This window comes from Cherax quadricarinatus, chromosome 1 (genome assembly GCF_038502225.1).
Source record: "Cherax quadricarinatus isolate ZL_2023a chromosome 1, ASM3850222v1, whole genome shotgun sequence".
Classification (NCBI taxonomy): Eukaryota; Metazoa; Arthropoda; class Malacostraca; order Decapoda; family Parastacidae; genus Cherax; species Cherax quadricarinatus.
The window spans coordinates 65705853-65730561 of NC_091292.1; the positions used below are offsets into that span (position 1 = coordinate 65705853).

Consider the following 24709-nt stretch of genomic DNA (forward strand, 5'->3'; position numbering starts at 1 on the left):
TCGGGAAAAAAAGTCTCTTGGGTATCTCATGGAGGCGCCTAGTTCCCTCTGTGCAAATTTTGGTTTCCAATTTTTGGTTTTCCATATTTCTGGACCGTCCCCGTCTATTAGTAAACAGGCGAATTTTTCTCGTCGTTGTCCCTTTTTAAAATCCCTTTTTTTATCTTCCCCCCTTCGGGCTTCATTTTTTTAAAACTTCCCCTAACTTTTTTGGGAGCAACAGATTTAATATATAACCATTGATTATATTTTGCCTTTCCCCCCCTTCCCAACTCATCCTCCCGGATACTTTTTTTCCTCGCTGGGCTCGATCAAGCATTTTTCCAAATTTTTGCCCACCCACCCCGCAGGCTGAAGCCCTTACATGTTTAGCACTTGGTTTTTTAAATTTTAATAACAAACCTTGTGACATGGGCAAATTCACTGGGGTTATTTTTCCGGGCCCGTTAGGGGAGAGGGCAGATGGTTTTTTCTATCTTAAGGGGGCTAATTTTGGGGCAGAAATTCAGTCGAATGGCTAATACTAGACATTTTGGTCCCACTTTGTGGGTCAGCCTATTTTTGGGGTTTGGTCAATAAGAGAGGGGGGGGTTTGGGTAAATTTGGGGAAAGGGGTGAAAACCATTTAGAGGACCTGATTAGATGACAGTCTGTTGAGGGGGGAAATTTCTGGGGCGATTGGGGGGACAACTCTTTAAAAAATAAGGCAGACTAGAGAGGATTTCTTTGGGGGAAAAACAAGGAAAACAGGCCTGGTGTGGAGGATGAGGTGGGGGTAATGGTCTGTATCCCTTTTAAAAGTTGGACATGACTTGTTCTCCCTAAGTTGCACTTGAAAAATTTTATATAATTAATTAAATAATAGTTTAGTTAAAAAAAGAGTTTCACCAGGTGGGAGGAAATGACAGTATTATTTGGGGATAATGAAAGATTTTTTAGTCTAAGTTTGGAGGGTAAGGGAAAAAACCCCCTCTACATCCCAACCCCGGAACTACAAGGGTAGCTCCCCTTTGGAATAAAAACCCTTCAGAGCATCAAAAAAACTATTATTATTTAAAACCTTATTATTATTATAATATTCTTGGGGAAGAAACCAGCAGTGGTCATACTGCACAGGAGGAATGGGAGGCAAATTATCCCGTATAAATGGAAAAACTGATTTACCCAAAGGGTTTATACCACAAGCACTAAGTAAAAGATGGCCAAGGGCCCCCAGTATAATGTCTTTTTCCATTTGTGGTATCCCTCCGTCCCACCACCAGTACCAGTATATAAACCATGATATAAATGATATAGGGTACTGTCCTGAGGCGATCCTGTCCTCCATGAAGAGCCCCAGGCTAATGAAAGCATACTTGGGGTCCCGGCCCTGACGAGGCATTCATCCAAAGGGGGTTCCCTTGGCCCCCTTTAACAGCTTCTGGAAAGTGGCACGTTTGAAATTTTAGCAGCTGGTAATCCCAGCCCCAAGGGTCCTTCAAAAACCCAAAGGGAAATAAAATAAAGGTTTAACCCGTTGAAAGTTTGAAAAGTTTAAAGGGCTAGAAGTAGCTGGGTTTCAATGTACACAAACCTTTAAAAAAGGGAATTTAACCATAAAAACAGGAAAATATGCTCCCTTTTTTTTACACAGAGCCACACACCTTTTCAGTTTTATATATGAAGCTGGATGTTTTCCCCCAAAACCCGGGGATGTATTTTCCCCGGGGGTTTTCCAAATTTCTTATTCTATTAAAAAAAATTTTGTTCTTGTGATTTACCTGTTACCAGTTTGAGGGGTTTTTAAATACAAAGGGAAAATTTTTTACCGAAAATTGTAGTTTATGGATATATTAAAATTTTGTAGTTGCTTTTCACCTTTGGCATAACTTTTGGTAAAATTACAGATTTTGTTTTCTAAGATATGATTATTAAAAACATCATCCCTTTTATAGTGATCCCCAAAGCTTATTTTTAAGGGCCCAAAAATTTCGTAATCAAAAAAAATCAAAATAATGGATACAGGACAAACCCAAAATTTAAAAAAAGCTTTTAAAGATAACTGATTAATAATGAACTGTGGTTAGTGAAGCTAAATGCCAAGTAATGTCACCGAAGCAAATATTCTGATTGTCTTTACTTAAAAACTGGTATAAGAGTTTAGTGCTTTTTGTGAATACGTATAATTAAAAACTGGTCAGATAAATCCTTGATAATTGAATGGCACGAGAAGGGTCTGATTAGCATGTTACAGTAAGTTTGCTATGGTGTTTTTTTTTTTTTAATTTTGTTTATATCATTTGTCCAATGTATGTTGTATATACTCTGGGATTTTCAGATATGTTCATGCACATTGTTCCCAAAATATTTATTTTCATTTATTGAACAAAGATGAGGAGCCACTTATAGCTCTGCGATGACCTCTAAATATACTGTAAATACACAAGACACTACAATGGCATTTTATTCCTACCTGGATGCCCCAGGCAAGGTCTGACTGTACAAGATCCTCCAAGGAGTTAACAGTCGGGGAGAGCTGAGGCAGAGTGAAGGAGGCAATAAGCATGGCTACATACGAGGTAAGTGTTACCAGAGACATAATGATCCAGGTGGCTACCAGCACCCGCGGCACGTTTCCCCACACTCCAGTGACATCCTTGCCTGAAAAAAATAGAAGTAAATAATGATACATACAGGGTTTGTGCTTTAACTCCTGCAGGTTGTATATACACTTATACATATTTATAATGATAATTATATTTTAGTATGATACATGTTTGCACAAAGGTATAACAATTGGGTGTACATGCCAAAAGCCCCTTTATTTGAAGAGCATTTCGGGCAAACTTACAACTAAACATTAATAAAACAATAACAGTTCACTAATTGTACATATGGTAATAGGTGATTTAATGAATACGTATATGAAATTTGAATATTCTTTTAAATCATGTTAAATGGACTTAATAAGTTTGGTAGAGGAGAATTACAGTTTTGATTATCATCCTAAGGTGGACACAATGGAATGATTAACATTAGAGAGGTTTTCAGATATTGACAGTAAGTATATAGTGATTATAAAGTTTTAACTATGTTCATGATAATTAGCAAATATACGTATACTTTTTACATATGTATTTATGATGGTGTATTCTAACTGTAGTTTTAAAACTGCCAGCTGAACCTGTGATTCTCGAGATTTCTAGTAGAGTTCCAGATTTTGGGCCCTTTTTAGTACATTGTACATTATGTATCTTGTGATTTTCACAATCTATGGAGAAAGAGCATGGACACAGGGCTCATCCCACAGCTACTAAAAGCAACAGGCATAGCCTCCCCTCCACAAAGTGGGCAGTAGAGCAGTAGCAAAGAACTACAGACAGATAGTGTTAACATCCCACATCATAAAAATCTTTGAAAGGATTCTAAGAAGCAAGATCGTCACTCATCTAGATACCCATCATTTACATAACCCAGAGCAACATGTGTTTAGAGCAGGTCGCTTCTGCCTATCCCAACTACTGGACCACCAAGGATGCTCTAGAAGACAAACAAAATGCAGATGAAACATACACAGACTTCGCAAAAGCCATTGACAAGTGTGACCTTGGTGGAATAGCGCACAAAATGCGTGATAAATGAATAACAGGAATAGTTGATAGATGGATCAAAAATTTCCTAACAAATAGAACGCAAAGAGTAACAATAAACAGAGTAAAGTATGAGGCGGCAGCTGTGAAATGCTCTGTTCCACAAGGCACAGTACTAGCCCACATCCTGTTCCTCATCCTCATATCTGACATAGACAAGGATGTAAGCCACAGCACCGTCTCTTCCTTTGCAGAAAACACCCGAATTTACATGACAGTATCCTCCATTGAAGACACTGCAAGACTCCAGTTGGACATCAACCAAATCTTAAAACGGGCTGCAGAAAACAATATGAAGTTCAATGATAAGAAATCTCAGTTACTCCGATGAGGAAAAGTGAGGAAATTAAAACTTTATCTGAGTAAAAAACAAATTTAAACCGCACAATAGAGAGAAAAACTAAAGTAAAGGATCTGGATTTGATAATATCAGAGTATCTCACTTTCAAAGACCTCAACATTGTATCAATCGCTTCTGCTAGAAAAATGACAGGATTGATAATGAGACCCTTCAAAACTAGGGATGCCAAGCCCATGATGACACTCTTCAGGTCGCTTGTTCTGTATAGGCTGGAATATTGCTGCACACTAACAGCACCTATCAAGGCAGGTGAAGCTGCTGACCTAAAAAATGTAGAGAGAACCTTCATGGCACACATAAGTACGATAAAACACCTCACTTACTATGAACGGTTGAAGTTCCTCGACCTGTGCTCCCTAGAACGCAGGCGGGAGAGATACATGATTCTATACACTTAGAAAATTCTAGAGGGATTAGCATCAAATTTGTGCACGAAAATCATTCTCTATGAAAACAAAAGACTGGGCAAGAGATGCAACATCCCCCCAATGAAATGCAGGGGCGCCATTAGCACAATAAGAGACAACACAATAAGTGTCAGGGACCCAAGACTGTTCAACTGCCTCCCAGCATACATAAAGGGGATTACCAATAGACCCCTGGCTGTCTTCAAGAAGGCGCTGGACAGGCACCTAAAGTCAGTACGTGACCAACCGGGCTGTGGTTCGCACGTCGGTTTACGTGCGGCCAACAGTAACAGCCTGGTTCATCAGGCCCTGATCCGAAATGAGGCCTGGTCACAGACCGGGCGGCGGGGACGTTGAACCCCCGAAATCCTCTCCAGGTATACTCCAGGTATTGAGAAGATTTAGTCTTACACGGGGGAATGTCAGATTTTTTTGTCTATTATTGTCTGTGGGTCATATTGCAAGTGTCAAGATAGCGCTTCAGGTCGGGATTTATATTAGAATTGATTGTTCTGTAAATGTATGTTGCACAGTAAGACGAGTGAATGTTTTGTATAGTGAGTATGTTTATGTCTTTGAAAATTGGTGGGAGGGGGTTGTCTAGTTGTGGTTTGTGGTGATCATTCTCACTGCAGCTTTTTGTTGGGTTATTATTGTTTTTAGATGATTTGTTGTTGTGGAACACCAGGCATAAATAATATAGTGTAAGTAGTGCTACTTGTGATACAGAGTAAAGTATCTTTGAGATGATGCCAACTGTTTTAGATACTTTTTTTTGTTGTTGTGTTGGATATGGGTGTTGAATATCAGGTTACTGTTAAGGTGTACACCCAGGAATTTTCTCTCATTATGTTTCAGCAATGAGGATTAAGCATTAAGCATTAAGCATAATGTTCAGTCGGACCTCATTTGCTCTACTACCAAACATATTGTAAAAGGTTTTGTCTATATTCAGTTTAAGTTTATTGACAGTCATCTAGGTTGCCATTTTTGCGAGCTCTTCATTAACAATAGTATTAAGTGAGGCTAGATTAGTGTGGGAGACGACAAAAGTCGTGTCGTCAGCAAAGAGAGCAGGCGTGAGTTGTTGTGATAAGCATGGAAGGTCGTTCATGTATAAAAGGAAAAGGAGGAGGACAAGAACGCTTCCCTGTGGTACACCAGCGTCCTGGGGTCTTGTTGAAAAAGTTATGTCCTTGATAGAGACGTATCACTTTCTATTAGTAAGGTACAACTTGATATATGCAAGTACTTGTCCTCTTAAACCGTAATGATCCAGCTCGTGGAGTAGGATGCTGTGATCTACTGTATCTAAAGCTTTTTTAAGGTCGATAAATAAAGAGTCCAAGCGGGTATTCGTTTTTTCAAGTGCCGTGTAAAATAGGTCTAGTATTTTTATTATTACGTCAGTTTTTGCTTTTGTTTCTCCTGAAGCCAAACTGACAGGGGTTGCGAATGCTTTGTGATGTTATGAAGGAGAATAACTTTTTGTGAATGAGCTTCTCGAAAATTTTGGAAAGTAAAGGAAAGTTTGATATTTGCCTACAGTTGTTTACATCTGTTGCGTCACCATCTTTGTGTATTGGTGTAATCCTTGGTATTTTGAGTGATGCCGGAGAAATGTTGGTTTCTAATGATTTATTAAAAAGTAATGCAATGGTGGGTGAATGGATATGAGCCGCAAGTTTGTACAGTAGTGGTGGCACTTGGGTTACATTTCCTGATTTTTTTTTTTTTTGCGAGTTAATAATCATGGTAACCTCAGTGGGGTCTGTCGAAGCAAGGTAGAGGGATGTTGGGAAGTTTCCATCTACATAATCATTAGCTCGTGCATTGGTAATTGGAATTTTACTGGCGAGATTTGGTCCAATGTTTGGAAAGAAGTCATTTATCTTGTTAGTTGTATCAATAGGCTGGAATTTCGATTCGTTTGGTTTGAGTTAACACAATATTACTAGTTCTGTACGGGTTGTGATGAACAGGATCTGAATCTTCCAGCTCTTTTTATTATCTCCTTTCGTTTCAGTGAATCTATTAGAATAATACAGTTGCATGGATTTTCTGATTAACTTGGTGAGGACCGACATATAGTGTTTGATAAAATCTTTATAGTTATTAAACTTCTATATTTTTTTCATATTGATGTTTCATATTGATGAATCTTAGGATGCTGTTAGTAAGCCATGGGTAACTTAGTCTTTTATTAGTATCTGTTTAGTTTTTATAGACAATGTTTATTAACTAGTCTATACATATTGTTTAGAAATATGTCTGCCCATTCATTAATACCAGTCAATTCAGCTTAGTTCTGCAGTGAAGTTACTTATTGACGCCTCATCATAGAGTCGAAAAGAGAACTTATTATATTCCATTATATGCTTACAAATGTTTATTAGAAGGGAAGTTGGGTAGTGATCAGCAGTGTTGTCCATGATTATGCTTTTAGGGGGTCAATTATGGTTGCACTCGTCTCAGTTAGTCTTGTTGGTTTTGTAATTGTTGGTATGAGTAGTGTATTGTTCATATTGTTAATAAAGTCAGATACAGGTTGGTCATCTGTTAGGTCAAGGTTGATGTTGAAGTCTCCTGCTAGTAGCAGGTGGTGCTTATTTATTTGTGTATCTTTAATCAGTGTTTTTAGCTTAGCACTAAATGCTGGAATATTAGTATGGAGCATACTGTATACGGCCCCAATTGCTATAGGGTCCTTTAAGCTTTTTACAGAGAGGTTTGCAAATATATATTCACCATATTCATCAGTGAAGCATATGGTGTTGCAACATAATATTTCATTAGAATAATAGATGGCAATATTTCCCCAATTTGTTCTGGCCTGTTGTGGATTGCTGTGTATCCGGGAAGTGTGTAGATGTGCATTGTATCTTGCTTAAGCCAGGTTCCATTAATAATAATGCAGGAGAAGGTTGTCTTTAATTAATATAGGAGTGCCAGGAGGTCATCACAGTGTTTACTTAGGGATCTAACATTGTAATTCAAAACTGTAATACTTCTGGAATTGCTGAGGACAGTACTGGCTTCCGGTGCTGTGTAGTGAAGACAATTGCTTTCACTTAAATATTGATTGGGATTTAGATTATATAGATTCAGTTCAGGGTCCATTTCAGCATTGAGCATTTAGGGTTAACTGGTAAATATTTAAATGATTAAGAATTGCAGAAAGTAAATAAGAAGACATATTAATATCTGTTAAAAGGGGTGATTGAACAATAATGGTGTAAGTGTACATTGTTCCAGTAGATTATAGAAAGTAATAAACATATAGTAATATAGTAGTAATGAAGTATAATGAATGATTAAGACTAAATATAACAATAGCACTTAACTGTTATTGTTAAACTGTTCATGGACAAAATTATCAAACTTATAATTTATATACATTTCAGCACAATTACAAAGAGTACATAGACTGAATGTACCGGAATTGTTTAGTATTTTAATTTACATAAAAATAAATAAAATTTTAATATTTTTGTGACAACAGGTGATTTGCAGGCTTAATGACCCATGTACAAAATCAATTGACTTTAAACATAAACTAAGAGCTAATTTCTTTTTTATAGTGGAGATTATTGTTAACAGGTAAAAGTATTATTGGCGAGACAGGTAAAGTACTAAAAGCTGCGTACGAGAGGAAGGCTCCGAAGATGTTGAGCAGCACTAGAGAGAAGGAAGTGGAGGTGTGTGGGCGAGTAACCTGGCAGGCGACGTAATACATCACACATATCACCACTAATGCTCCTGTGATTCCCACCCACATCTGCAACACACATGCAACAACACTTGTAGAACAGTATGTGTAGCACAATAACATGTGTGGCACAACACCTGCAGCACAATAATATTTGTGCAAGACAGGTATACAATACCGACAAGATGAAAGTTAAGACACTTGTGCAACATCTGGTTATCTTTATTGTAAACGTTTCGCCATCCAGTGGCTTTATCAATGCAAATTCTTGGACATAATTAGAAAACAGAAGAACTATATACAAAAAATGAGGTAATCAGTCCCTCAGCCTTGGAGGTGGTGTTTACAACACCGTGGTGCTCTAAACACCACCTCCAAGGCTGAGCGACTGATTACCTCATCTTTTGTATATAGTTCTTCTGTTTTCTAATTATGTCCAAGAATTTGTATTAATAAAGCCACTGGATGGCGAAACGTTTACAATAAAGATAACCAGATGTTGCACAAGTGTCTTAACTTTCACAATAATATTTGTTGTACATGCAATAACGTTCATACTTGAGTTACCACGTTAACTTTATTTTAGTAGTTTTTGCACTAACTCTGCACTCCGAGCAAGAGGCTCGGTAGACACTGCAAAACTTCTCCGACGTAAAGCAGGTATTCAGCGAGTAGCAGCAGTTGTAGTGACATTTACAGAACACTTTGACTACGTAGGTCACTCAGTGCTCAGTCATAAAATTGCACCTATAGTCAGTACCTGATCAGCCGGACTGTGGTTCGTACGTCATTTTGCATGTGGCCAGCCGTAACAGCCTGGTTTATCAGACCCTGATCCACCACGAGGCCTGGTCTCAGACCGGGCCGTGGGGGCGTTGGCCCCCGAAGCCCTCTAGAAGGTATACCCCAGGCATACAAAAGCAAAGACAGGATTAACAAACAACAAAAGCAACGAATAAATACTCATTACAAATAAATCCTCTCATACCAAGTTCAAATAACCAGCACCATTTAAAAATCCCATAATTATTAATGAAGTTCTCCCGAGGTTCTTACAAGCTACTCAGGGGTATTAAAAACAATGATGAAAGCAAACAGGCATAAGCTGAGAGACGTGAGAAATTAATTTTGGGTGTGATTTATAGGCCTCCAAACCTTGATAGGGAGTGCAGTAAGCTGTTATGGGACGAAATTCATAAGGCATCTAGATATGAAAATGTTGTGATAATGGGAGATTTTAACATTAGACAAATTGACTGGAACAATATGACAGGAAATCTTGAGTCTAGTGACTTTCTTGATACGGTTCAGGATTGCTTTTTAGAACAGGTTGTGACAGAACCAACTAGAGGAAACAATCTGCTTGACTTGGTTCTTGCCAACAAAGATTCACTAATTAATAATTTTGAGGTTAATGATGAGCTTGGGGAAAGTGATCACAAATCACTTAGTTTCAATATATCATGGAATTACCCAGATAACTGCAATCAAATCTCTGTCCCAGATGTTCGCTTGGCCGACTTCATGGGACGGAAAAATTACCAGGGTGGGCTAAATTGGCATGTCCTGACTATGGGTCAGGTAGGTGATCTTGGTTACCAATATGACGTTTTTCAGAGCATAGTTCTGGCTGCCCAGACAACTTTTGTTCCGAGTACGGAAATTAGATCTAACAAAAATGATCCCAAATGGATGAACAATAGTTTAAAACATCTCATTGGTCAAAAGAGAGGCATATATACGCGTATCAAAAGACGGGATTGGCAGTTAAGAAATCAATATATTCAATTAAAGAGATAAATAAAGAAGGAATAAGAAAAACAAAAAGGGATTATGAGGCCAAGGTCGCAAGGGATTCAAAGACTAACCCAAAAGGGTTCTTTGAGATATACAGAAGTAAGATTAGGGACAAGATTGGCCCACTTAAGAGTAACTCTGGTCAGATCACTGACAGTGATAAGGATATGTGTGAAATTTTCAATATCTTCTTCCTCTCAGTTTTCACCCAGGAAAATACTAGCAATATTCCTGAAATAATAGATTATGCAGAACAGGACGATAATAAACTATGCACGATTGCGGTAACTAGTGACATGGTCCTCAGACAAATAGAGAAACTAAAACCTAACAAATCCCCAGGCCCTGATGAACTGTTTGCAAGGGTGTTAAAGGAATGTAAAGAGGAACTTAGCATACCTTTGGCTAATCTTTTTAACGTATCACTACAAACTGGCATAGTGCCTGATAAGTGGAAAATGGCAAATGTAATACCTATTTACATGGCAGGTGACAGGTCCTTGGCTTCGAACTATAGACCAATTAGCCTTACCTCCATAGCGGGAAAATTTATGGAATCAATAATTGCCGAAGCAATTCGTAGCCATCTTGGTAGGCACAGATTGATTAATGGATCTCAACACGGTTTTACAAAAGGGCGTTCCTGTCTTACGAATTTATTAACTTTTTTCACTAAGGTGTTTGAGGATGTAGATCATGGTAATGAATATGATATTGTGTATATGGACTTCAGTAAGGCTTTCGATAGAGTTCCACACCAGAGGCTATTGAAGAAACTTAAGGCACATAGAATAGGAGGAAAATTTTTTTCCTGGGTAGAGGCATGGCTGACAAATAGGCAGCAGAGAGTTTGCATAAATGGAGAGAAATCGGAATGGGGGCACATCACAAGCGGTGTTCCTCAGGGGTCAGTGTTGGGTCCGTTTTTGTTCACTATTTACATAAACGACATAGATGAGGGAATAAATAGCGACATAAGCAAATTTGCTAATGACTCCAAAATAGGCCGTCCAACTTATTCTTATGAGGACACTAGAGCACTCCAGGATGATTTGAATAGACTGATGCAATGGTCGGAGAAGTGGCAGATGCAGTTCAATACTGACAAATGCAAAGTTCTAAATGTTGGACAGGTAAATAACCATGCCACATATAAACTAAATAATGTAGATCTTAATAGTACTGATTGCGAAAAGGATTTAGAAGTTCTGGTTAGCAGTAATTTAAAACCAAGACAACAGTGCATTAGTGTTCGCAATATTCTTGGCTTCATATCTAGAAGTATAAATAATAGAAGTCCTCAGGTTGCTCTTCAACTCTATATATCCTTGGTTAGGCCTCATTTAGACTATGCTGCTCAGTTCTGGTCACCGTATTACAGAATGGATACAAATGCTCTGGAAAACGTACAGAGGAGGATGACAAAGATGATCCCATGTATCAGAAATCTTCCCTATGAGGACAGACTGAGGGCTCTGAATCTGCACTCTCTCGAAAGGCATAGAATTAGGGGGGATATGATCGAGGTGTATAAATGGAAAACGGGGATAAATAAAGGGGATGTAAATAGTGTGCTGAAAATTTCCAGCCAAGACAGGACTCGCAGCAATGGTTTCAAGTTGGAAAAATTCAGATTCAGGAAGGATATAGGAAAGCACTGGTTTTGTAATAGAGTTGTGGATGAGTGGAACAAACTCCTGAGTACAGTTATTCAGGCTAAAACGTTGTGTAGTTTTAAAAATAGGTTAGATAAATACACGAGTGGGTGTGGGTGGGTGTGAGTTAGACCTGACTAGCTTGTGCTGCTGGGTCTGGTGCCGTGCTCCTTCCTTGAGTGGAGGTGACCAGACTAGGTGGGTCATTGGGCTAATCCGGGGGGAGGGAATGGACCTGCTCCGAATGGGTCAATAGGCCTGTTGCAGTGTTCCTTCTTTCACATGTTCTTCTTATAAGGAAAACTATCATCAGACTTCTAATTGTCTACAAGAGGGACTTGTTGAGACACTTATGCAGCATATGGGAATCTTTATTCAGGAAACGTTTCGCCACACAGTGGCTTCATCAGTCCAATACAAAGAGGAAGGCGTAAGGAGAGGAGGAGAATGAGGTAATCAGTCCCTCAACCTGGAGACTGATTACCTCATTCTCCTCCTCTCCTTACGCCTTCCTCTTTGTATTGGACTGATGAAGCCACTGTGTGGCGAAACGTTTCCTGAATAAAGATTCCCATATGCTGCATAAGTGTCTCAATCTTCAACTTGTCGGTTTTTCAAACCATTCATCACAAGAGGGACTGGACAAACTCAAGTTAGCTCCTGATCAGATGGGCTGCGCCTATATTGAACTGCATGCAGCTAACTCTAACAGACTAGTTGATCAGGCTATCTACCAGAAAGGTTGATGGCTGCAGAGGTGGTGACCCTCGGAATCTTCTTTAGGTAATCTAAATGGAAACCTTAAAATTGGTCTGTTTGTTCTGCATAATGCTTTTAAGTCTCTTAGTCATAGGAAGCAAAGTTATCGTCAGATGAAGCCTGAGTTCACATCCTGGTTCTCCAAGCTTCTCATTACCCAGGTACTATGTGATCACTCTGGTCTTTGTGCTTACATCATGTGGCTTTAACAACTTCATGAAGGTAAATTTATTAAAGCTCTTTAGCATTAAACTAAACTTACTAAGTATTTACCTGGAGAGAGTTCCGGGGGCCAACGTCCCCGCGGCCCGGTCTGTGACCAGGCCTCATGCTGGATCAGGGCCTGATCAACCAGGCTGTTACTGCTGGCCACACGCAACCCAACATAAGAACCACAGCCCGGCTGGTCAGGTCCTGACTTTAGGTGCCTGTCCAGTGCCTGCTTGAAGGCAACCAAGGGTCTATCGGTAATCCCCCTTATGCATGCTGGGAGGCAGTTGAACAGTCTTGGTGCCCTAACACTTATTGTGTTGTCTCTTAACATGCTAGAGTCACCCCTGCTTTTCACTGGGGGGGGATGTTGCATCGTCTGACGAGTCTATTGCTTTCGTAGGGCGAGATTTTCGTGTGTAAGTCTGGTACTAATCCTTCTAGGATTTTCCAGGTGTATATAATCATGTATCTCTCCCGCCTGCGTTCTAGAGAGTACAGGTTTAGGAACTTCAAGTGTTCCTAGTAACTGAGGTGTTTTATCTCAGTTATGCGTACCGTGAAGGTGCTCTGTACATTTTCTAAGTCAGCAGTTTCACCTGCCTTGAAAGGTGCTGTTAGTGTGCAGCAATATTCCAGCCTAGATAGAACAAGCGACTTGAGGAATGTCATAATAGGCCTGCCATCCCTAGTTTTGAAGGTTCTCATTGTCCATCATGTCATTTTTCTCTGACATGATCACTCCCAGGTCTTTGACGTTAGTTTATCACTCCATTGTGAGGTTGGAATTTGTTTTATACTCCGATGAAATTTTAATTTCTTCACGTTTACCATATCGGAGTAGTTGAAATTTCTCATCATTGAACTTCATATTGTTTTCTGCAGCCCATTTAAAGATTTGGTTGATGTCTGCCTTGCAGTATCCTCAATGGAGAACACCGTCATGCAGATTCGGGTGTCATCTGTAAAGGAAGACACGGCACTGTGGCTTATATCCCTGTCTATGTCCGATATGAGGATGAGGAACAAGATGGGAGCGAGTACTGTGCCTTGTGGAACAGAGCTTTTCACCGTAGCCGCCTCAGACTTTACTCTGTTGATTACTACTCTTTGTGTTCTATTTGTCAAGAAATTATAGATTCATTTATCAACTTTTCCTGTTATTCCTTTATCACGCATTTTGTGCGCTGTTACACCATGGTCACACTTGTCGAAGACTTTTGCAAAGTCTGTGTATATTGCATCTGCATTCTGTTCGTCTTCTAGAGCATCCAGGACCTTGTCGTAGTGGTCCTGTAGTTAGGACAGACAGGAGCGACCTGCTCTAAATCCATGCTGCCCTGGGATGTGTAACTGATGGGTATCTAGTTGGGTGGCGATCTTGCTTCTCAGAACCCTTTCAAGGATTTTTATGATATAAAACGTTAGCGCTATCGGTCTGTAGTTCTTTGCTATTGCTTTACTGCCCCCTTTGTGGAGTGGGGCTATGTCTGTTGATTTTAGTAACTGTGGGACAACCCTAGTGTCCATGCTCCCTCTCCATAGGATGTTCAAAGCACCTGATAGTGGCTTCTTGCAGTTCTTGATGAACACGGAGCTCCACGAGTCTGCGCCTGGGGCAAAGTGCATGGACATGTCATTTATCTCCTGTTCGAAGCCATTTGGCGTCAGGATAATGCCAGATAGGCTTGTGCTTACCAAATTCTGTGGCTCTCTCATAAAAAATTAATTTAGATCTTCGACTCTCAGTCTGTTTAGCGGCTCGCTGAAAGCGAGTCATATTGGGACTTGAAGTAGCTCACTCATTTCCTTGCTGTCATCTGTGTAGGACCCATCTTGTTTAAGTAGGGGCCCAATACTGGATGTTGTTCTCGACTTTGATTTGGCATAAGAGAAGAAATAGTTTGGGTTTCTTTCGATTTCATTTATGGCTTTTAGTTCTTCCTCGCGATTCTTGACTCCTGTAGGATTCCTTTAGCTTTAGTTCGATGTTTGCTATTTCTCTGACCAGTGTCTCCCTACGTAATGTAGATATAATGGCCTCTTTTAGCCGTTCTATTATTTTTTGCCTTTACCTGTAAAGGGAGCGCCTTTCTCTTTCTAATTTACATCTTCTCTTTTTTCTTAAAGGAATATGCCTTGAGCATACATCGAGTGCCACATAATTAATCTGTTATAGGCATAGGTTGGGGTCTGTGTTGTTTAGTCTGTCTTCCCAGCTTATATCATTTAGGACTTAGTTTACTTGGTCCCACTTTATGCTCTTCTTATTGAAGTTGGATTTGGTGAAGGATCCCTCGTGACTGATCACTTTTTGTCAGTCTGGGGCTCCGCGCATACATGTCTGAACCTCTATTATATTGTGATCTGAGTATATTGTTTTTGATATGGTGACATTTCGTATCAGATCATCATTGTTAGCGAAGATGAGCTCCAGTGTATAACCCAGTCTGGTATAAACCTCGGTAATAAATACCGACAAGTTGGTTTAGAAAGACACGTAAGCAAACACTATGATATATTTATTAGAAAACGCTTCGGTCCTGGGACCTTGATCACTTCTAACATGTTAGAAGTGATCAAGGTCCCAGGACCGAAACGTTTTCTAATATATATGTCACAGTGTCTTTTTAAACCATTCTCCAATCTACTAGGCTCTATTATTTGTTGGTTTAATGTGAATTTTGTGCAGAGATTTAAAAGTTCGTGTGTGTGTGAGTTTTCATCTGAGCTGCCTCGTGGTGTTATCTCTGCAACAACATTATTTGCTATATTCTTCCATTTTAGGTGCCTTAAGTTGAAATCCCCCACTTCAGCATGAATATAAAAGAAAAGTACTATACCAAGGGTTTGAAGGGTCTGATGAGAGCGAGGGCCTGGTTGAGGGGTCGAGGTTTACTGGTGCAGAAGGTGAGAGGGTCGTTGAAGTATCCCACTGTGTAGTCCACCACCTCCTCCCTCTCACCTATTATAGCAATGTTGAGGGAGAAATCTGCTTTGTACTTCTCCAGTTCTCCTATCACACCTACAAACGGAGATCACAAGTAATGACAAGGAATGTGAGGGAAGTGGAACTATGCAGTAATTGAAGAACAAAAAGGACAGACCAGAGAAGAAAGATACATGATGCTACATAAAGTTAAGTCAATATATAGAAAACATTGCACCATAAACTTAAGTATCAGGTTTCCTACCATATGCAGTCTTTTGAAAATTAAAATAAAAGGTTTCCCATTATAGTAACTTATTGAAATTAAAAATACTTTCAAGAGAGATAGGGAGGGAATCTCTTATGTTGATGATGGGCTTTTACTCTGAATAATTAGAATTATCATAGTCTTCCTCGGAACAAGGCTGACTGTCTCAGAACTCAGACGTCTTGCAACTTCTTCTTCAACCCCATCTATACATATGTTAAACAACCATGGTGACATAACATCCCTATCTAAGGAATACTTTTACTGTACTGCTATTAGTTTAGCTCATCTCAGCGATTATAATAAGTGAAATTGAAAATAAAATGGTTATGGCTTTAGACAGTTAGTGGCCGAATAACTTCATGTATCAAACTAGCGCTGGTTTAACATTTTAGGTGACCATAGTAATAATGTTCAGACCAGTGTGGGAACCGTTTTCGAGTCGTAGGCCCCACTGGCCGTCTGGGGGCTCCCTGATGCTGTACGTGAAGTTGAGCGCTGAAGACATTGCTCTGAGCAAGAAATCGTCCACACACTCCTTCAGGTGGACCACACCTTTCTTAACTTCATAGAAGGTGAAAGGAGCGTAATCCATAGTCACGATGGTGAAAGTATGGCCATGGAAATTCTGCAACAATGAGGAAATTAATCTACAACCTAGACACAATACAGGCGAACTTCTAACCTACAACTTAGTCATATCACAAGCACAAAACCTACAGTATGTGCAAAAGTATTCTTTGCTCTATATTCTTGGTTAATTGATCTGTGTCCATACGATTTTTAAACTTTATCTTTCAATTTTATAGCTAAATATCATAAAAGTAATACTCTAGAGCTATTGTCAAGGCATAAGCATCCAATAACTACAGTTAAAAACACTAGGTCCAAAATAGAGTTATTGCATGTTGTGAGGATTGGCTTAATAGTCCCTATACCATCAAAATCCTCTTCCAGTCTGTCTTTCATTGAGTGTATTTAAGATACTCTCCAACTGTGAGGGCATATTATCTCAAGTGTAAAATCTGAGCCTACAGACTACCACTTAATTAAATACCGTATCTACATTATCTCATTATCTTATATCTCTCATTCGCATGACTGGATTGCAAGAAGCTTCACTAAGTATTTTTGTGTACTAGAACAATTATAAAAACTTTAATCTTTATTATTTAAAATTGCAGACGATTTGTGTGAAGTTTTTATTAAGCAGATTATATTACTGTACAGTGATATGTAATTTTTTCATTAGTTGTCTTCTTGGCATTTGCATTAATAATTCAATTTGAAGTTTTATGCTATCTGTTTTGACGAAAGTTTTTTTTAACACAAGATAAACCAAGAAAGCAATACACAATATAACTTTCTTTTTCAATGGAGTTTTCTCCAAAGATGCGACCCATAACAATCTGTTACCACATAGCTACTTATTTCACAGCTGTAATAACACTAATAACAATATTTATTTCTACAAGTAAATGCTAGAACTTATACAAACCTAGCTAATAACAGTGACGTGCTATTTAGAAAGCCCCAAGTTATACAGAGCATATCGGGTACCTTTGGTTAACTTTTGCCCCCAAGATGCAATCCACACCAGACGGCTAACACCCAGGTACCTACTTGCTGCTACGTGAACAGGGACAGCATGTGTCACAAGGAAACACGCCAAATGTTTCTAACCATACATGGGATCAAACCACGTACACTGATGGTGTGAGCTGAGCACGTACACTGATGGAGTGAGCTGAGCACGTACATTGATGGTGTGAACTGAGCACGTACACTGATGGTGTGAGTTGAGCACGTACACTGATGGTGTGAGCTGAGCACGTACACTGATGGTGTGAGCTGAGCACGTACACTGATGGTGTGAGCTGAGCACGTACACTCATTGCGTGAGCTGAGTACGTACACTGATGGTGTGAGATGAGCAAGTACACTGATGGTGTGAGCTGAGCACGTACACTGATGGAGTGAGCTGAGCACATACACAGATGGTGTGAGCTGAGCACATACACTGATGGTGTGAGCTGAGCACGTACAATGATGGTGTGAGCTGAACATGTACAAAGATGGTGTGAGCTGAGCACGTACACTGATGGTGTGAGCTGAGCACGTACAATGATGGTGTGAGCTGAACATGTACACAGATGGTGTGAGCTGAGCACGTACACTGATGGTGTGAGCTGAGCACGTACAATGATGGTGTGAGCTGAACATGTACACAGATGGTGTGAGCTGAGCAGGTACACTGATGGTGTGAGCTGAGCACGTACACTGATGGTGTGAGCTGAGCACGTACAATGATGGTGTGAGCTGAACATGTACACAGATGGTGTGAGCTGAGCACGTACACTGATGGTGTAGATGGTGTGTGTTGAGCACCAGTGATGGGGGGAGCGAAACGACACAGAGGTGTGGAGCCGTCCCTGATGGTGTGAGGGGAGACGACACGATGGTGGAGCTGAGCAACACGATATTGTGCATCCTACAAAATAAGCAGAATCAGGGATTCACCCCCCCGGGCTCCGTCGGGGTTGATCTTTGGAGGTTAAATCACCACCACCAGATGTAGACCAAAAAAAAAAGAAATGTAAACTTTGCCAGATGGATTATTGTCACACCTTGCGTCATTATGTACTGGACATAAAATTAATGAATTTAGAAAAAACCACTCAAATGTTCGAAATGGGAAAAATTTTATCCACAGTGGTATATTACAGACCATTCTGAGAAAACCCCGACTTTGCTAGCTGTAAAAACATTACCACATGTGTGGGGTGTGTGTGTGTGCGTGAGGTGTGGGGGGTGTGTGTGGTATGTGTGGGCCCCACCTATTGATATTTCAGGGTTTAGTCCGAGCCCTCTTTTGTGTGTGTGTGTGTGTGTGTGTGTGTTAGTGTGTGTGAGTTTTTTTTTGTGTGTAAGGATGAAGTGTGTGTGTGTATGTTTTGTGTGTGAGAGTTTTTTGTGTGTTTGTGTGTGTGTGTTTTGTAGTGTGTTTTTGTGTTTTTGTTTGTGTGTGTGAGGGTTTTTTGGGGTTGGTGTGTGTGTGTGTGTGTGTGTGTGGGGGGGTGATTGTGTGTGTGTGTGTGTGTGTTATTGCGTGTGTGTGTGTGTGTGTGTGTGTGTGTGTGTGTGTGTGTCAGGGTTTGGGGTGGGGTGGGGTGTGGGGGTGTGTTTGGGGGTGTGTGTGTGGGGGGTGTGGTGTAGTGTGTGTGAGTGTTTGGGGTGTTGGGCTCAACAATCAACATTTTGCCCCCTAATCAACAGTTGTGACCGGGGGTGGAAGTGTGAATTGCTCATTACTTGGGAAATTTTTTCAATTGTACCCCTGTTAAAACTTGAACCATTCTTACAAGATTCATTACCTTTGCAACATGGAGTTCATTACTTTTGTACCTAGTTCAGCTATCAAACTTTGGAGCCCAGTCCCTGGACCCATTAGTACCTTTGTAATCTGTAAATACCTTCATAACTTGTCATAATTGTGACTAAACACCTACATGGAGTTCAATACCTTTGTAAATTATGAGTTCATTACCTCTGTTTCTTGCTCAGCTATCAAAACTTTGGGGTCCCTCCCCGGACCAATTATGTACCTCTGTAATCTTTTGACTACCGCCCACAGGATGGGATGGGGTCATAATAAACATATTAAACTAAACTAACACTGATTGTGTGAGCTGAGCACTCACTGATGGTGTGAGCTCAGCACGACACTGACGTGTGAGCTGAGCACTCACTGATAATGTAGTTGAGCAGGTACACTGATGGTGTGAGCTGAGCACGTACACTGATGGTGTGAGCTGAGCACGCACACTGATGGTGTGAGCGAGCACGACACTGATAATTTAGTGAACAGGTACCCCTGATGGTGAGCGAGCACGTACACTGATAATGTGAGTTGAGCAGGTACATGATGGAGGGACTGAGCACGTACACGATGGTGTGGCTGAGCACGGCACTGATTGTGTGAGCTGAGCACGTACACTGATGGTGTTAGCGAGCACGTACACTGATGGTGTGAGCTGAGCACGAACACTGATGGTTTGAGCTGAGCACGTACACTCATGGTGTAGGGTGAGCAGGACACTGATGGTGTGAGTTGAGCAGGTGCACTGATGGTGTGAGCTGAGCACGTACACTCATGGTGTGAACTGAGCACGTACACTGATGGTGTGAGCTAAACACAGCACTCATGGTGTGAGCTGAGCACGTACACTGATGGTGTGAGCTGAGCACGTACACTGATGGTGTTAGCTGGCACGTACACTCATGGTGTGAGCAGAGCACGTACACTGATGGTGTGAGATTAGCACGTACACTGATGGTGTGAGCGACACACACTCATAAGTGAGCGGAGCACGTACACTCATGGTGTAGCTGAGCACGTACACGATGGTTTGAGCTGAGAACGTACACTCATGGTGTGAGCTGAGCACGTACACTGATGGTGTGAGCTGAGCACGGCACTGATGGTGTGAGCTGAGCACGTACACTGATAGTGTGAAGTGAGCACGTCACTGATGGGTTTGGGCTGATCACGTACTGATGGTGTGAGCTGAGCACGTACACTGTGTGAGCTGATAACGTACACTGGGGTGAGCTGAGAACGTGCACTGATGGGTGAGCTGAGCACGTACACTGATGGTTGCGAGCACGTACACTGATGGTGTGAGCTGAGCACGTACACTCATGGTGTAACTGAGCACGTCCACTGATGGTGTGAGCTGAGCACTATACTGATGGTGAGAGTTGAGCACGTACACTACAGGTGTGAGCTGAGCACGCATACGATGGTGTGAGCTGAGCACGCCCCCGATGGTGTAAGCTGAGCACGCACTGATGGTGTGAGCTGAGCACGTCCACTGATGGTGTGAGAAGAGCACGTGCGCTGATGGTGTGAGCTGAGCACGTATACTGGTGGTGGAGCTGAGCACGTACACTGATGGTGGAGCTGAAGCACGTACACAGATTGTGTGAGCTGAGCACGTACTTGGTGTGAGCCGAGCACGACACTGATGGTGTGAGCTGAGCACGTACACAGATGGTGTGAGCTGAGCACGTACACTAATAGTGCGAGCTGAGCACGTACATTGATGGTGTGAGCTGAGACGTACTCTGACGGTGTGAGCTGAGCACGTACTCTGATGGTGTGAGGGGAGCACGTACACTGATCGTGGGCTGAGCACGTACACCGATGGTGCGAGTTGAGGACGTACACTGATGGTGTGGCTGATCACTACACCGTTGGTGTGAGCTGAGCATGTACACTGATGGTGGAGCTGAGCACGTGCAGTGGTGTGTGAGCTTAGCACTTTCACTGATGGTGTGAGCCGAGAACGACACTGATGGTGTGTGCTGAGCACGTACACTCATGGTGTGAGCTGAACACGTACACTGATGGTGTGGTGAGCACGCACTGATGGTGTGAGCTGAGCACGACACTGATAGTGTGAGCTGAGCATGTACGCTATTTTGTGAGCTGAGCACGTACACTGGTGTGAGCTGAGCACGACATCATGGTGTGAGCTGAACACGTACACAGATGGTGTGAGCTTAGCACGTACACTGATGGTGTGAGTTGAGCACGTACACTGAAGGTGTGAGCTGAGCACGTACACTGATGTGTGAGCTGAGCACGTACACTGATGGTGTGAGCTGAGCACATACACTGATGGTGTGATTTGAGCACGTTCACTGATGGTGTAGCTGAGCACGTGCACTGATGGTGTAGCTGAGCACGTCCACTGATGGTGTGGAAGAGCACGTGCACTGATGGTGTGAGCTGAGCACGTATACTGATGGTGTGAGCTGAGCACGTACACTGATGGTGGGGCTGAGCACGTCACAGATGGTGTGAGCTGAGCACGTACATTGGGTGTGAGCTGAGCACGACACTGATGGTGTGGCTGAGCACGACACAGATGGTGTGAGCTGAGCACGTACACTAATAGTGCAGGGTGAGGGACGTACATTGATGGTGTGAGCTGAGCACGTACTCGACGGTGTGAGCTGAGCACGTACTCTGATGGTGTAGCCAGCACGTCACTGATCGTTGGGGCTGAGCACGTACACCCGATGGGTGCGAGTTGAGGACGTACACTGATGGTGGAGCTGATCACGTACACTGTTGGTGGAGCTGAGCATGACACTGATGGTGTGAGCTGAGCACGTGCAGGTGATGGGGTGAGCTGAGCACGTACACTGATGGTGTGAGCCGAGAACGTACACTGATGGTGTTGGGTGAGCACGTACACTCATGGTGTGATCGAACACGTACACTGATGGTGTGAGGGTGAGCACGTACACTGATAGTGTGAGCTGAGCATGTACACCAATTGTGTGAGCTGAGCACGTCACTGGTGAGAGCTGAGCACGTACACTCATGGTGTGAGCTGAACACGTACACAGATGGTGTGAGCTTAGCACGTACACCTGATGGTGTGAGTTGGGGCACGTACACTGAAGGTGTGAGCTGAGCACGTACACTGATGGTGTGAGCTGAGCACGTACACTGATGGTGTGAGCTGGCACATGCACTGATGGTGTGATCTGAGCACGTTCACTGATGGTGAGCTGAGCACGTGCACTGATGGTGTGGCTGAGCACATACACTGATGGTGTGAGCTGAGCACATACACTGATGGTGTGAGCTGAACACGTACACAGATTTTGGGGTCGAGCACGTACATTGATGGTGTGAGCTGAGCACGCACACAGATGGCTGAGCTGAGCACGTACACTGATGGTGTGAGCTGAGCCCTACACTGATGGTGTGAGCTGAGCAGTACACTGATGGTGTGAGCTGAACACGTACACAGATGGTGTGTGTGAGAACGTACAGTGATGGTGTGAGCTGAACACGTACACAGATGGTTTTGTTGAGCACGTACACTGATGGTGTGAGCTGAGCACGCACACTGATGGCGTGAGCTGAGCACGTACACTGATGGTGGAGCTGAGCACAACACTGATGGTGTGAGCTGAGCACGTACACCGATGGTGTGAGCTGAACACGTACACAGATGGTGTGTGTTGAGAACGTACAGTGATGGTGTAGCTGAACACGTACACAGATGGTGTGTTGAGCACGTACACTGATGGTGTGAGCTGAGCACTTACACTCATGGTGTGAGCTGAGCACGTCCACTGATGGTGTGAGCGGGGCACGTACACTGATGGTGTGATGAGCACGTACACTGATATTGTGCATCCTACAAAATAAGCAGAATCATGGATGTCACTACTGCCCGGCTCCGTCTGGGTTACAAGTATATTTGGCAGGTTAAATCACCCCCAAAGATGGACCAAACGAAATGTAAACTTTTCAGATGGATTATTGCCCCGGCATTTTTACGGAGTGCGAAAAATTAATGAATTTAAACAACTCACTCAGAAGTGTTCAAAAATGGGAAAGTATTTTATCCCAGTGGAAAAGACCATTCTGGAGAAATACCCCGACTTTGCTAGCTGTAAAAAAAGCAAAAACATGTGTGCGTGTGTGTGTGTGCGGGGGTGTGTGTGTTGGGGGTGTTGGGGTATGTGTGTGCACTCCCTAGTTGATATTGCAGGGTTTAGTCCCAAACTCCTGTGGGTGTGTGTGTGTGTGTTTGTGTGTGTGTTGTGTGTGTGGTTTGGGGGTGTGTGTTAGTGTGTGGTTTTTTTTTTTGTGTGTGTATGTATGAGAGTGTGTGTGTTTGTGTGTGTGTGTAATTTTTGTGTGGTGTTTTTGTGTGTGTGGTGTGTTTATGTATGTGTTTTTTGTGTGTGTGTGTTTGTGTGTGTGAGTTGGGAGAGTGTGTGTGTGTGTGTGTGTGTGTGTGTGTGTGTGTGTGTGTGTGTGTGTGTTTTTGTGTGAGGTTTTGTAGAGTGTGTGTGTGTGTGTGTGTGGGTGTGTGTGTGGGGGTTTATATATTTGTGTGTGTGTTGTGGTTGGGGGTGTGTGTGTGTGTGTGTTTGTGTGTGTGATGTTGTGTGTATGGTGTGTGTGTGTGGTGTGTGTGTGTGTTGTGTGTGTGTGTTTGTGTGTGAGTGTATTTTATGAGGGGTGTGTGTGTTTGTGTGTGTGAGGTATGTGTATTTTTGGGGTGTGTGTGTGGGGTGTGTAATGTGTGTGTGTGGTGTGTGTGTGTGTGTGTGTGTGTGTGTGTGTGTTTGTGTTTGTGGGTTTTTTGTTTTTGGGTTGGTGTAAGAGTGTGTGTGTGTGTGTGTGTTTGTGTGTGTATTGTGTGTTCACTCGATTGTAAAACTATTTCCTTTTAGAGCATAAAAATTTTGGTCAGAGGGTTAGGGTAAAAATTGATCCTCCGAATCCAAATTTTTAATTAAAATATTATAATATAAAAAAAGAAAGTTATAATATACAATTATCGATATGTTAAGAATATGTTTTTCTTGATCCAACATATACATAAGGTTTCAAGACAGGGGATTAGGAGGATACCCTAGATATAAATATATATAAAGGGAGATTACTTATAAAAAGTCTTTTTTCAATTGGAAGCAGTCAGAATAAAACAGAATTTTCCAGGCCGCTAATAAATTTTTAGTTCCAGAGACAGCAGGAGTGTTTGTTTTGCTATTTCCCTCCGTCCTCAACCTTGAGCATACAGGTGGGGGGTCCGTGAGGGACTCCCCAAACACCGAAGTGTTGAACAAAAGGGGGAAAGGGGGGTATAACCATCCTACTCTAAAACCGGCACACCGGGAGGCAGGTTATATGTCCAATTAAACTTATCATGGCCATTTACAAAATTATAATTGTTTTTTAAAATTTAATCTTAATAATAAAAGGAGTTCTTTTCCCCCTTTATTTTAAAAGGAAATGACCGCAATTAATTTGGAAGGGTTTAAACCCATGGGGGCATAACCCCCCCCACAAGCAAATATCTCGGGTTTAAGATGCTGATGGAGTAGAAGAAACCAACCAGCTGGTATAGGGATGGAGGAAATCATTCCAAGGTTGTCATCCAGTAA

At 41.9% G+C, this 24709-nt stretch overlaps 1 protein-coding gene across 1 annotated transcript; it reads right to left on the reverse strand.

Moving 5' to 3' along the window:
- Window positions 1–2457: 2457 nt before the first annotated feature.
- LOC128688491 (glutamate receptor ionotropic, delta-1) lies at window positions 2458–16502 on the reverse strand. Its single transcript, XM_070082606.1, has 4 exons — window positions 16145–16502; window positions 15371–15552; window positions 8045–8175; window positions 2458–2640 (listed from the first exon to the last, which is right to left on the reverse strand). Exons 1-4 carry the CDS (start codon window positions 16317–16319, stop codon window positions 2499–2501), a joined length of 630 nt encoding a protein of 209 aa, XP_069938707.1. The 5' UTR covers window positions 16320–16502; the 3' UTR covers window positions 2458–2498.
- Between the last annotated feature and the right edge of the window lie 8207 nt (window positions 16503–24709).

Bases quoted from the DNA above. Each gene is read 5' to 3' on its own strand.
- LOC128688491 (XM_070082606.1), bottom strand. From the start codon at position 16,319: ATGGATTACGCTCCTTTCACCTTCTATGAAGTTAAGAAAGGTGTGGTC. The intron at 15,553-16,144 runs GTCTGAACATTA...CTCCGTTTGTAG, and splicing joins CGAAAACGGTTCCCACACTG to GTGTGATAGGAGAACTGGAG. The intron at 8,176-15,370 runs GTATAGTACTTT...TGTGTGTTGCAG, and splicing joins TCAGACCCTTCAAACCCTTG to ATGTGGGTGGGAATCACAGG.